Below are 15194 nucleotides of genomic sequence, written 5' to 3'. Positions count from 1 at the left end.
GTGCACACTTTTACAAAGCACTACCACTTACCTCTTTACTGTAAATCCAGAGCAGGCTTTGCCACTGCAGTTCTGCAGGGCCTCTTAGCCTCTCCTAATCCTATTTAGCACAGCCACCCATCCTCAGCTTTGGGATTCAACCCAAGAATAATAACTGCAACAGTGAAACATGATGAACACAGTACAGTTGTGTACCTACCATAAATGTAGATGTTCGAGTGTATTCACTGTTGCAGTCCAGGTTACCCTCCCACCATCCCCCTTTCTTTTGCTGGATCTCATCTGTACTTCTCTATTCTATACAACCTATGTGGTGTATTTGCTTGTAGATGAAGGAAATGTTTACTTTACTGCATGCATGTTTATTGGCATAATTTATTTAGCCTACCCTTTTGGGGGCACCTGACATCTGGGGCAAGAAAAACTGAAGAAAATGGCATGGGCTGCATCTTTTATACCCCTGGCGCACTGACGTCAGGGAAGAGGCGACAGCAACTGATGCCGGACCAGGACTTCGGAATTCAGGCCGACTGCGGGTAGCCTGCCAGCAGGATAACCCAAGAATAATGACTGCAACAGTAAATACGCTCGAACATCTACATTTATGGTAGGTACACAACTGTACTTTTCCTGGCTCGATTCTCATCTAGGGTGCCTTCTGTGCACAGTCTGCATGTCCTTCCTGTGTATGCTTCGGTTTTGTCCGGGTACTCCACTCTCCTCCCATATTTCAAAGACATGCAGTAGGTGGATTGGACACACTGAATTGGCCATTGTGCTTATGAGTATGTGGTGTGGCAGAATTACTGTGGCAGGGCTTAGCCACCCAGTGGTGTAAACCTTGGCTGTAGATAATTGTTACTGGTGAAGTGACACCCCCGACCCCATGTGCAAAAATGGCAGAACTGGTTGTGGATGGATGGATATCCTTCATATTGGCTCTATACATATCTGCAGGTATTGTTCCCACAGAATGAATCCTTGCAATGATCATCCCTCTTCTTTTGTCTTATCCCATGTCATTCTGACTAGTTTCAATCCATGGCAATAGCTACCAATTTTGCAGTTCTTTAAAGACAATATATTCTGTCTTTAAGACAGTATTTTTTTGTTCAGTTGCAGTTTGTCTGCTGCTTTCCTAGCAACCAGTATTATATGTTGTAGTTGACTTTAGTGGACTTGTTACTGCTACAATTGTACACCTGGAAAAGATTTTTGCATCTGTTCAATATGACTTTCTTATATAGCATCAATCTCAAATCGTTTTTTGATCAGGCAAATTTTCTTGGTTAAGAGCTATAACTATCATCTTAACAAACCTTTTTAGATTAAATTTATTACCTCTTTATCCTCTTAATCTGAGTTTACTTTTGATATTGCTTAACGTTCAATTCTTGGTCTTTGTATACTCTCCTTGTTAATTGTTTCCCACAAGGCCTTTTTTAAAATTAATATGACTCTTTGCGATGATGACATCCTTTTAGTCTTCTACATGGATTACAGAACACTGCAGATCAGTATTCATTATGACCTTAATTAAGCTTTTATCTAGTTTTTCAAACACAAACTCACAGTAATTACAACCAAAATCAAATTGATGGTATTCAGCATTCCACAAGGAATAAGGAGTGTTCCCTGTTAAATATTGCTGACCTTATCAATAAAGTCATTTTAATAAGTGTTTACTTTTAAGTGCTTAGGTGGTCTTATGATCCCAGACTTGCATTTAATACACAAATTCAGACCATTATTATCTCCAAAGTTCATTCCTAACATGAGCTGTCTTTCTGGATTGTTCACTTCCTTTCTCCTGAGACCAGATATTGGAGTGGCAAAAATATTTTTATCCTAAAACTAGAGTAATGTTTGGCTCTGAAGACTCCAGGTAAGTGTAAAAATTACAACCATCTGCAGAGGTTCACTGATGGCATTTGTTGCTTTTTTGCCACTAGCATCTTCAGACACATCATTAAGATTAACTTCTTTCTACCAGTACCCATGACATTTAATTTTATGACAGATTTTCTTTTTTTGGTAACAGTGTACTTCATTGATGAGAATACACACTTTTGAAGCTGCAACCCAGGGTCACATTTTACACTGTGTCTGCTTTTCAGAAGCTTGCATTTCTGCGGTTAGATTTGGATTTATGAGAATATAGCACTTTCATGGGTGGATCTTGTGTGTCATCTGTATACTTTGCTGAGCTTGTTTTAAAAACATAGGAGGGCTGGAGACCACTGATGTGTATGTGTGTTTTTATTCTGCTCTTATACACATTTTTCTTATATGCACATGTACGTTTTGTGTTCTTATGCATACACTTTTGCTTTGTGCTTACATTTTGCAACAATGATGACATTATTTCTTTTTGTACCTTAAGATATGATAAAAGAAGTGCTGAGCCTAGATGAGGAGATCCATACAGTTGCCAGTGAGTTGTACCAGCAGCGATCTGTTCTTATTATGGGTCGTGGTTATCACTATGCTACTTGTCTGGAAGGAGCCCTGGTAAGCTCATGTGGACATTTATGCATTATGGAAAACTGCAAGGACGCATTATGACTTATATTTCTGTATTATTATAAGTAGATAGTTCTTGGATTTTTTTAGCCTACTTTCTCCGTCTGTTTTTTGTAATTTACCAGAAGAATTCTTCTTTAATTATATTTTTCTTGTTCATACAGTAAATTTTTAGTTTAAAGTTTCTGAATATGAAAAAACTGAATTATTAGCTGCTGCTACAGGTTGGTCTGCAATTAGTAGAACACCTGCTGACTTCCTTCTAAAGCCTCCCTGTGTGACGCTTCTGAAAATCTCAAGCTTCTGTGTTTACAGCAGCACTTAGCCCATCTGGCATCTAGGGTCCTTATGCCAGGGTTAAGGAGCACACACAGCCTATCTTATCCCAGTTCGTTCTTGCTACTCACACATTTTGAATCTCCTCCTATTGTTGGAAAGATCCTCTTTTCATGGCCAAAGATTAGTCCATCCTATGTGCCATTATAGCCATTAAATCATAATCCAGAACCACCACAGATGTTGACTTTGTTGTCTGAGACCAGATCACAATATTATACAATATCATTGTTGGCAGTGATTTTCAGCCCATTGATCCACCATAGGTTCATAGGTAACTACTGGGCTTAGATGCCCCTGCAAACCTTTTTAAGCCTAGCCAGTTTTCCTTTTTGTGCTCAAAATAACCTATCTCCTTTGGTTTTCAGTTGTCTTTGTATTCCATGGTTGATAATTATATATTATCCCTAATGAGAATAACTAGAATCATACTATAGATAATTCAAAGGGACCTATACAAGGCCTAAAGCAGATGCCCTATACTAACCATCTAAAAAAACTCCACCTATACTCTGTCACATATCGTTTACTCAGAGGTGATCCCTGCTTAACATACTTGGCCATGTCAAACCCTGAGCTGTTGGACATGCTCCACTTAAAGAAATCCCAATCCCTCAGAGTTACATGCTCCAGGGATCTAAACCTTGTCATCACAATGAACAAAACATGCTGGAGGAATTTGTTCTTGACCCAGAGACTCCCCATACTCTGGAATAGACTGCCCATACATGTCAAACAAATTGGCCCTCTTCAAAAGGAACTTTGTTGATTGGATGGGAGATAGGAAATTCACCACGAGGATCACGTCTCTTGCCCTGCTAGACGGTTCCAGGGAAGTAAATACTGTGGGAAGAAATAGCCAGGGAATTGTTATGGCTAGGCTTGTATAGGCCCTAGGGCCGATAGCCTAGTACCAACCTATGAAGCATTTAGGAGCTGCCTCTATCTATTAATAGTACAGGGGGCATTCCTGGGATAGATTTTCTATTTCTCATCCATAGATCTAAGTTGCACTTGAATATGGACAGGGATGAACTTTGTTTTATGTGGATGGGGAGTCTGTTCCACAGTAGCGGTATCCTCTGCAAAGTATACCTGTCCCTTCAAACCATTCTGGTGATGTTGCAGAAGAGGTTTAGATCCATAGACCGAGTACTTCTGATGCCATTTGACTTGCTGATGTACAGTAGGCCCATTAGTATTGGGATGAAGAAGGTCTTTTATGCCAGACATAGGTGACCTCTTTAGCAGTCTGTAGGATGCAGAGTATAGTGACAGGACTTTGAGTTAGTCCATGTAGCACATGCTGTTTGGGCCTTGTATCCTTTTAGTAAGGTATCTCTGTGGGCATTCCAGTTGTTGCATGTGTCTGGACTGATACATGCCAAAGGAGGGGTATTTTGTTTGATGATTGGCTTAATGAGGGCAGAATAAAGTGGGACAATAACATCTCTAGATGTAGACACAATCCTCTTGTTTATAAGCTGTGCAATATAGAAGGACTTTCTTACAGCAATAGACACATGTTGGTCACTAGCCACATAAGTTCCCAAATCCCAAACAACTGCTTTGACTCTTAGGGCTGTATTGTCACTGTGGTATTCCCTGGGGTAGATGACTTCCCAAAGGATACAGTAACTTTTTTGCTATTTAGTTTCAGTCCATTATTTTGACACTAGTTGTTTGTTTGAGACAAACCTTCCACAGGATGGCTAAGTCATTTGAGGATTCAACAACTGCTGCTAACTTGCAGTCATCTGCAAGCTTAGTCAGCCATAGCCTTTTTGGTATTGGTCTTTACTTTGGAAAAAATACACATCCAGCAGGAGAAGTCTCTGCACAGAACCCCGGGGACTCCACTGGTGACTGACTAGTCTCTTTGTGGAGGTAACTTCCCCTCTTTTGATTATCTGCATCATATCTCTTAGCCAATTAGCAATCTGGTGGTTGACATAGAAGTTTATTCCCTGTTTATGACATAGAAGTTTATTCCCTGTTTATTTAGCTTTTGTACTATGCCTGAGTGTGGAATTGTGTCAAAAGCTTTGGCCAGGTCAAGGTATGCAGTATGTAGTATGTGTTGTTTTGCCTTCAGCCATTGCTTTACCGACCTTTTCATAAAAATCCACCAGGCTGAGTTATCATGACCTGCCCTTGACTAATCCAGACTGGGATGGGTCTAGCTTATGGGAGGGTTCCCTTTGCCCTGATTGATTAGTACTACGAAAAGTCTTTCCATGACTTTGCATATGAGGCTGGTCAGACTTATGGGTCTATAATTGCCTGGGTCTGTGGAAGGTCCTCCCTTATGCAGGGCATGACTGTAGCTGTTTTCCACTCACCTGTATGGAAGATGAGATTGAACAATGTTGTTAGGGCTGTGGCTGTGACTAAATGATGCTTCATTCCATTTAAGATGCATCCAAAGATATTGTTAGGATCTATTGATGCAGTGTTTATAGTTTCTGGTAGCACTTTTAGGACTTGGTCTTGGTTTTGCGGAAGCAAGTCAATTTCAGGTATATCTTGAGGGACAGATGGTGGGGAGAGAGGGATAAAATTACAGCTTAATTTGTCATCGAGTAGGCTCGCTATATTTTCAGCCTGAATGTAGGTAACATCATTCACAGTCAGCTCAGTGCATTCCTGCATTGTGCTTTTGAGATTACTAACATAACTGAAAAAAATTCCTTGTAATTATCTTTGGCTTGGGTAGCTATTTTAGTCTCAAACTTAACTGGGTTTGTTTATTTCATTGACAAGGGCTCTAACATCCTGGGAATTATTCTTCTGACTTTTGGTCAAAATGTATTTCCTGTTATTATAAAGCTTGGTGATGTTATGTTTCCACCACGTGGGTTTGTTTCTGGGGTTTGCCCAGAAGTTATTCCTACAGGGTACAACTCCATCTATGCAGCTTGTTTACATGCCGATATAATGTGGCGGTGTATATTTCTGCATGTTCAGTGGAGTTAATTAGGTTTGGTGGGGATTTAAAGCTTAAGAGTAGGTAGTTTATCCTAAAGGAAATTCTAGAGGTAGCTTGGGTGGAAAGGATATTTGGCTTCAACTTTATTTAAAGGAGACTGCTTTGTGGTCAGACCTAACAAGTGACAACGATACAGAAAGGAAGGTGCAAGCTGTTCTCATATTGATAAACACAAGATCAAAGATGTTATTTACCATAGTCAGTACTCTTAATTGTTCCAGGGCATTTGTGCTGACAAAGTCCAGGAATTTCTGTGTTTGTGCACTAGTGGTGGTTGTAGGTTCCCCAGTCTATAGCTGGATTGCTTGTGCACTAGTGGTAGTTGTAGGTTCCCCAGTCTATAGTTAGATCGTTTAGATCACCTAGAAAAATTGTATTAGGTTTAATACTGAGTGATCCTAGCTCATATAGATAGGTGTTGTGACTTTTTTTATTATAGAGAGAGTTGTATAGCTAGCAAATATTATTTGGGCATGAAGACACTCTAGTGCATTATGCTGCTTTACCGTCCTTGTTGCAGTAGCATAAAACTATATGAGATGTATGCTGCCAAGGATCAGATGCCCAGCAGGTATTCCAAAGCTTTGGCTGCCATCCACGTGCACTGTATGTCTGAAGAACCATAAGGATGTGCTGGTATAATAGATGTATGTTCATCAAAAATTATAACTTTCGTGCCATTGAAGATGTCAGTTGCATTTTATCTTCACTGCATTTCAGTATTTTGGTGGTCAGCTAGTTCAACATTAGTACAGATAAATGCCTAATAGATGATTTTCCTTCCTTTTTTAAATAAAATGTAAAAGAAATCCTTATGTCTATGGGAAAAGGACAAATAACTGACCAGGAAGCCAAAGACCACAGCAAATGAATCCAACAATGGTGGAAACCACTGCAGTTCACAGTTGTAGAAAGAAACAATCCTTTATTGGTAAAACCACTGCAATTTACAGTTAAGAGCTTTTGTCTAAACATAGACTTCTTTAAAACCATGAAAACTCCTCTAAACATTGAATGTACACACACCAAAAAACACATTTTGACATTCTAAATTTGTTTTTAGCCATTTATATGTTTTATGTGGAAGTGTTTTTGGTGTGTGTGTACATCTTAAAGAACTTTTCTGTTATTTGTTCAGCCTGCCTCTTGATTGACCGTTCCTGAGGGTGTGGTTTTACTTCTCTGAGCTTTTAAATTCAGTGTTTAGAGGAATTTTCATAGTTCTGAAGAAGTCTTATTTTTAGACGAAAGCGCTTAACCGTGAATTGCCGTGGTTTTGCCAATATAAGATTATTATTTTCTGCAGCAACTGCAAACTGGAGTGGTTTATACTATTGTTAGAGTCATTTGTTGTGGTCTTTGGCTTCCTGGCTAGTTGTTTGTTCTTTGCTTGGATTTCTGTTCCAGTTCCAGGGATTACTCAGTTTTTTGTGGATCTGTGGGAAAAGGGAAATGTACCATATAAAGACTCCCACTCTGCTTGTTTCTTCCAGGGGAGTTACATGATGTCCACTCCTGTCAGATTTGCTTTCTCTTTACTCCTAAGACAATTAAAAGTTAACTTAATAGCCTTTATATATTTCTTGAAAATCAACAGCTGAAGGCCCCTTACTCTTGCATCAATGGATACCAGCTCAACTTCATAAGACATCCCCTTTCTAATTCATAAGAAGCAAAACTCTGCTGAAGAGGCTTCCAAATTTTCCAAGAGAATGCTCTTATGGCAAGCAAATCAGACCTTGTTGAATTCATATATGTGTATTTTCCCCACCACCCCCATCCCTACTGAGTGTATAACTGTGGATGTGTAAGACTTTGCATGGCAAGCAGTAAATAAGGGCATCAAATTAAAAGGCTTTGGGAATGATCACCTCAAAAACACACAAACATGAAGGAAGTGATGGCCTTGATAAATACATTAAGGACCTTAAATCATTTGTGGGATACAAAATCTCTTCTGGTTATTACAGACGAGCACTGCTGTGGTACGTAAATAAACCCGGTGGGGGTAGGCAGCCAGGTCTTATTCCCTATGCAGACTAGCCATGGTAGGTAGCCTGCGAAACTCCAACTCAGCACCATGTTTTCCTCAAGGCATCTTGCATCCCATTACAGCATAACATTGTGGCAGACTTATCTTTGCCAAAGTGTAGACAAACCTTCACTAATGGATGTTAAACCTTTGGCAAATTCCTCAAATAAATTTGTTTACATCCATTCTCGACAGACAGTTAAATAAATTTTACTCCAGGAAACCTTGCATAAAGGCCTAGAAGGCAGGTACCTTTTCCTTCCCAAGGATGGGAATGTTCTATATGCCTCCCTCCCCCTTTTCTCTGATAACCAGAATTCTTTTAAGGATCCAAAAGGGCTCTCCAACACTCCTACTGATAACTCCCTTTTGACACAGTCAACATTCATTTCCCCCTTTTCATGGAAATGGCTAAGGACAATTACCACAAACTTCCACGTAGAATGGATCTACACACAAGACAAGGGATTTATTTTATTTCATTTATTATTTGAAGTTTGTTTGCCAGGATGGTCCATTGGGCCGAGAAGAGCCCATTTTAATGAAGTCCTTGGGAGAAAAGCTCCATAAAGACAATATACATAACAAAAACAAGTTATTAGTAATATAATAAAACAGAATGGGATAACTATTTACAATCACTGATCACCTCAGAGTACAGTACTTACATTTCAATGTTTGGATGATAGCATTTGGATCCCACTTAGGCACCTTTTTCTCCTAGGATGTGCAACAGGTGTTAAAAGAAATGCTATTATCCAAATATAAGAGATTCTGGATTTAATGCTACAAAAAGAACCAGGATGCATACATTGCAGTGACCCCTCTGATTCTCCTCTCTCTGAGTTGTTCAAACTTTCCTTTCTTTCTTATCCATTAATATTCATCTTTCAGACATTTCTGCTCATCTACCTTTAGATCCCCTCTTTCTTTCGTGTACAAGGTAAAACAATTTTTCAAAGTGGTATTGCATTTATCTGCTCACCTCAGAAACAGGTAGCTCCTCCTTGGGATTTCATGATTGTCGTACACATACGCCCACCTGTTGAACCAGCTCATCAAGCTAACTCAAAGTTATTGACATGGAAAACAGTTTTACTCACTGCTCTGAGTTTGGCTAGGCTAGGATCTGAGTTGCAGGTTCTGCTAGTGTTTCAACCCTTTGTCATGTTTCATAGGGACAGGGTGACCTTAAGAAATAACCCTTCCTTCATGCCTAAGGTGGTCTCTGCATTTACTTTAAATCGGTCTGTTCATCTCCCTGTGTTTTTTCCTTAACCAAAAAATAGGCGACAGAGAATTCTACGTACACTGGATGCCCACAGGCAGTTCAGAGTCTACTTAGACTGGACAAGTGACTTTGAGCTTCTGATCAGCTTTTCTTTGCTTTAGATGGAAAGAAAGAAGGACATCCAGTGTAAAACAGGTCATTTTGTAAATGATTATGCCAATGCATCCATTTCTTTTTATTTTCGCCATGGAAATCCATCCTTCAGAAGGTGAAAGCTCACTCTAGTCGAGCTTTGGCTATCTCTTGGGCTTTTTGGCGAAGGTGGACTTTAGAACTCTTTATAGTCAGCAACTTGGTCTTCTTTACACACCTTCACTAAGTCTTGCAAAATCAACCCTTTCTCCAGGGCCCGAGCAGGATTTGTTAGGTCTGTTCTCCTCTGGCTGCTGGCCACACGACTTCTTCCTCCTCCCTTGCTATCAGGATTTGGCTTTATGCTACTGCAGTAGTGATCTAGTGATGAACGTGCACTTAATATGACTAGATGTCCGACTAGATCACTGTTGCTTTACTAACATCCTGCCACCACTCTTGTTATCATTTTAGTCTTTTGTGGCTCCTTACTGTAATCCGTTTATTTCTCTTAGTATATAACATTCCAAATTTGGACTTTAGTACTGTTGATGACATATTGCAGCCTCCTGTTTGGGGATAGGCAAGAAAGCTCTAATATTTGGCACCCAGACATCTACTTATATACTGACATGCCCTCATGCTTCCTCAGACATATATGGTACATGTGAAAAATCCACAAAAGTTATTTTTAATACTGGCTGAATATCTGATCCTTAGGGTATTTCCCATGCAGCTTTATGCTACTGCAGCAGTGATTTATTCGAACATGTACTGTTATGGTGAATTCACCGACACAGCTGTACTTTCTAGCTGCCCATTCCCTTAATGCATTTATAGAGTAGTAGTACTCATCTCTAACTTCATATTTGATGCCCGTTTTGTGTGGGTCACTATTGCACCTCATAATCTCTCTGAATGGAGAGATAAGGGTCCAAATGGAAAGATGATAAAATCGGCAAGCAGAGGAGAGTACTATTTCTAGAACTAAATTCCTGCATTCGTGGTGAGTACCTTCACAAGGTGGACCCTGTTTTTACAAAATTTTACCAAGAAACTGATATATAGAGTGCATTTCTATAGCATCTGTCAGGACAGAAGTAGGTTAAACAATAATAAAAGGCAGATAGGTGCACAAGTTCCAGGATAAAAAATGTGCCCAGTCCTTTTAGGCACTCTGGTGCCAGGACTGAAAAAACTGACAACGTGGAATCCTCAGTGCATGGAAACATTCCTACAGTGGGGTTAGGCCAGGCTTGTGGGGGGAATGGCCCCTTCTTGTAGAAGGAAGTAGTAGTCCATAAAAACTGACAGGCCAAAAAAAGAGCCATAAAGATGATAGAGTGGACTGTTAAGGATAAGAAAAAAATAATATTATGCAAGAACTCAGAATTTCCAAGTAGAAGATATTTAGAAAGATTAAGGGAGAAATTAGTGGAAAAAAATCTTTGCACAACAAAAGGTGTCAAAAGCTCCAAATGCAAATTTGTTCATTAATACAACAGATTCATGAAAAAATAAAATAGACCAAGAAAGTTTGGGCCATTTGGAAAAAGAAGTAACTGAGGAAGTGAAAATGCAAAGCACAAAATAGAGTTTTTGAAAGATATAAAAAAGAAACATGGACATGGGAAAGAAAGAGATTTGATATGGTGTGATATTTCTGTAAAGGAGACGCCAAACTAATCAGTTCAAAAACGGCAGCTCCAAAGATATTTGAGAAGAAATACAATCAAAGGCACCCAGATATGGGAAATGTCTCAATGCAAAAAATAAGATCACAAGGAGGAAATATATAACAGAAGATTAGTAAAGTAGAAGTTAAACGAATAGAAGCTGAAGTTATGGAATACCTGTTAAGTGAGGGATTTAGTGTACAAGTCTAACGCAGGTTATGTCACAATATGATTTAACAGCGAGTCCCCGAAGTAAGGAGATACAGAGGCGTGAGAAACATCTGCAGAAGATGCAAAAGAGAAAGCAAAACTAATCAACAGAAAAAAAAGTAACACCAAAGATATTTGAAGAAAAATACAGGCAAAGGTATTTGGCTGTGGGAATTTTTGCAATACAAAAATAAGTAAATAAAGCAAAGGACCAAAGTAGAAAAGAGGGATTAGTAATGGAGAAGTTAAACAAGTAAACACTGAAGTTATGAATTACCTGCAAAGTGAAGGATTTAGTGTAGAAAATGCAATTCTGGTAATGTCACAGCGTGATAGAACAGTGAATCCCCAATTCAGAAGAAACAGGTGGAACAGGAAACATCTGATCAGTTGCCATATGAAGATACTCTGGAGCCTTCAGTAGAAACCAGAACAAAAGTTAATTTGGAGTTTCATAGCAAGGGAAGGAGCAGGAAACAGTGGCAACTTCTTACTCAGCCAATGCTGTGAAGTGACAGGCCAATCAATTCCCATATGAAAGAGCAATTGATGATTCAGGATGCAGCCGAAGATATGTCACAGGAAGATGTTCTGAACTTTCCATAGACTACGCACAGGAAATGGACAATAAAGAATGTGCCCTCAGTTTAAAAAAAAAAGTCTAAGGGAAGACTTACTGGATAGGGATAGACATTAAGATCGATGAATGAAATAGATTACAGTAATTCAATAGTCCCAAAATGTTAGAAGTCTGATAAAACAAATGAACCCACTAATCAAGACTATTAATAGAAATTCATGTGATATAACAGAAGTAAATAGTATATATTATTGTGCAGCTAAACTAATAACAGAGCATGACACCACAAAATAAAGGGCAATAAGGGAATGGAAAGGAAGAAACCAAATGTCAACATGGAAGTATCGAATATTGAAAACTGAAGACAATTAAGACAGTAAGAGTTATTGTCAGAAAAGGAAAAAGATCAACAAAAATATTTAGATATGATAAAAGCAACAAGCAGTATTCAGACTGACCAGGATCTATTGTATGCTATAGCAAATTGTTAAAGATACCAGCACAGGTAGAAAAACTTAAACGATATGCAGATAAATATAAAGGAAAAGTACAGAATAAGCAATTCATTGATGACCCCAAAAAGTTTTATAGAGAATTGGGAAACAAAGCCAAAGGAATAGAAACCACACCAAAACAAGAAGAAATATACATTTTGGAGAAATATCTATGAAGACCCTGTGGAACATAAAGATGCTGAATGGATAGAAGAAGTTAAAGAAACAGAAGTTCAAAAGTAAAGGATATGAAATGGGATGAAGTAACGACCAGAGAAATTCAAACAAAATGAAGCTCCTAACTGGAAACCCCAGACTCAGATCAGTACCTAATTTATGGCTAAAAGTATTAACATCTTTACATAAAGATTTAGCCCTGACTAAGAACTACTTGTATGTACACCCAGAACAGACAGCAGCTGGATTAACAACAGGAAAAGTGATATTCCTCCTTAAGAGTGAACCTGCAAGCTGTACTAAAAACTATAGACAAATAACATGCCTTTCAACGACATATAAACTATGTACTAGAACTGATGCCAACAGAGTTTATAGCCAGAAGAAAACTCAGTCATGGCAATAGAACAAGAGGGTAACAGAAGAAAGTCATATGGAATAAAGGATCATTTGTTGTTAGTCATGATGGAGAATTGTAAAAAGAGGAAGACTCTCAAGTGTGGCATGGATAGATAACAAAAAAGCATTTGGTAGTATCCCACATAAGAGTGCTTAAAAATGTATAAGGTACACCCTGCACTGATCAATTACATTGCAGTGACCATGAAACAGTGGCAAACCACTTTACAGCTAAGCCATGATAAAGGACAAATTGTTATCCCAGGAATAAAAGTTCAAAGGGGAATATTCTAGGGTGGCTCTTTGTCATTGCTGCCGGTTTCTCTTGCCTTTAACCCAGTAAGCTGTTAACTTAGTAGATTAGGTCATGGCTACAATTTGGCTCCCATACGACATCAAAGTGTAAAGACTGTACATCATAGTGCAAAGGAATAACTGTGACCGATTTTCATTCAGCTGGGATGAAGCTGGTGCTTAGACTGACTGTCTTTTCCCGGTTATGGGTCGCCACAGTGGAACTCCAGTCCGCTAATGATTGGCAGTAGATTTTTATGGTGCCGAGTTGCCAGCCTGACACCCAACCTTCAGTGAACGGCACGCCCATTCACACATGTCTTTCGGAGGCCACTCGATCGCGGAGAGGACATGCAGACTCCACACAGAAGGCACTCCAGCCGTGAATCGAACAGGAGAAGCACTAGTGGTAGCATTGCCTCACAGCAAGAGGTTCTCCTGTTTGATTCACGGCTGGAGTGCCTTCTGTGTGGAGTTTGCATGTCCTCCTCGCGGTCAAGTGGCCTCCGAAAGACCTGCGTGAATGGGCGTGCCTTCACTGAAGGTTGGGCGTTGGGCTGGCAACTCGACACCATAAAAATTTACTGCCAATCATTAGCGGACCGGAGTTCCTCTGTGGCGACCCCTAACCGGGAAAAGACGAAAAGACAAACAGTCTAAGCACCAGCTTCATCCCAGCGGAATGAAAATTGGTCACAGTTACTCCTTTGCACAAAGGTGGTACTTCCACTGAACCTGGGAACTACAGGCCTATTAGCCTGACTAGACTTATCTGCAAGGCCATGGAGTGAATCATCCTGGACGTTATCAGCAAAGATGTAAGTAATCTGCAAACACTTGACCCTACTCAGTTTGGATTTGTCAAAGGGAGATCATGGCTGTTAAACCTGCTGGACTTCTTTGAGACAGTCACCAAGGCCCTGGCTGAGGGGAAATCTGTGCATACAGCCTATCTATACTTAGCCAAGGCTTTTGACATTATCCCCACTCAGGCATCATTGACAAACTCACCCAGCTAGGTATCAACCCCTATATCGTTAGGTGGGTTGCCAACTGGCTCACTGATAAAACACATATAGTCAAAATAGGGGAATCCGCCTCCATCAACAGACCTGTAACCAGTGGTGTTCCACAGGGCTCAGTCCTGGGACCTCTGCTGTTTGGAATCTAATTATGCAAAGTACAAACAAAAACTAAATGTCTGTGGCTGACAAAGTTTACTGATGACTGCAAACTGGGAGTGGTCATAGAATCTCCAAATGACGTCAACGTCCTAGAAGAGGGTCTTGCACAAACAAATGATTGGTGCCAAAGTCATGGCCTTAAACTCACTGCAAAAAATGTATTATAATTCCTTTCAGCAAGAGCAGTGCTCCTGCTAACTATCACATCAGTAGCAACACCCTAAGTATGCACTCAGTATTGACAGACCTGGCCTTGCCTTTGATCACCATGTCTCCACAGTGGTAAGAAGGGCATTCTGTATTGCTCATCTCATAGGTAAGGGCATTACCTCCAGAAAAAAAGAAGCTATAACCTTCCTGTACTCTTCCCTCGTCAGACCAATAATTGAGTACAGTGCCCCTTTTGCTACGTATCTTTCCAAACACTTGCAGCAATTGGAGAAGCCACAGAATTTCCTCACAAGGAAAATTCAAGGTCTTCAGCATCTGTCTTATGTGGATCATCTGAAATCACTGTCACTTTAGTCTGTTTCCTACAGACTACTCAGAAGCGATCTCTGCCTTTCATATAAGGCAATCTCTGACCCTGCTTTATTGAAAATGCTGCATATCCGCAAGTGAAATGGTACACAGGTCACTTGCTCTAAAGACTTTAACCTGCTATGTGACATTAATAGAACCTGCTGGAGGGACAGATTTCTCTCCCAGAGGTTACCACACATTTGGAACAGACTCCCACATCATGTCAAACAGAACACCTCACTGGCCCTCCTCAAATGCAATCTGGACAATTGGATGGGTAACCGTAAATTCACCCAGGGGGTTCCACCTGTGTCCCTCTTGGACAGGGCAGTAGGTGCCTGTTGTGGAAATAAGGGTAGAACTTGGCTAGGCTTGTAAGGGCCCAAGGGTCATTAGCCTAATAACTTCCTATGAT

At 39.9% G+C, this 15194-nt stretch overlaps 1 protein-coding gene across 1 annotated transcript in view; it reads left to right on the top strand.

The window, feature by feature from the left end:
- LOC122789348 (glutamine--fructose-6-phosphate aminotransferase [isomerizing] 1-like) overlaps window positions 1-15194 on the top strand; it is a gene marked incomplete in the record, with an annotated part of 1275423 nt that overhangs the window by 1058369 nt on the left and 201860 nt on the right. The window contains 1 exon segment of the mRNA XM_044056728.1: window positions 2384-2511. Coding sequence (XP_043912663.1) covers window positions 2384-2511 — 128 coding nt within the window.

Source organism: Protopterus annectens, chromosome 14.part0 (assembly GCF_019279795.1).
Source record: "Protopterus annectens isolate FY-2018-M chromosome 14.part0, PAN1.0, whole genome shotgun sequence".
Classification (NCBI taxonomy): Eukaryota; Metazoa; Chordata; order Ceratodontiformes; family Protopteridae; genus Protopterus; species Protopterus annectens.
This window is presented reverse-complemented; position numbering and strand designations above follow the sequence as displayed.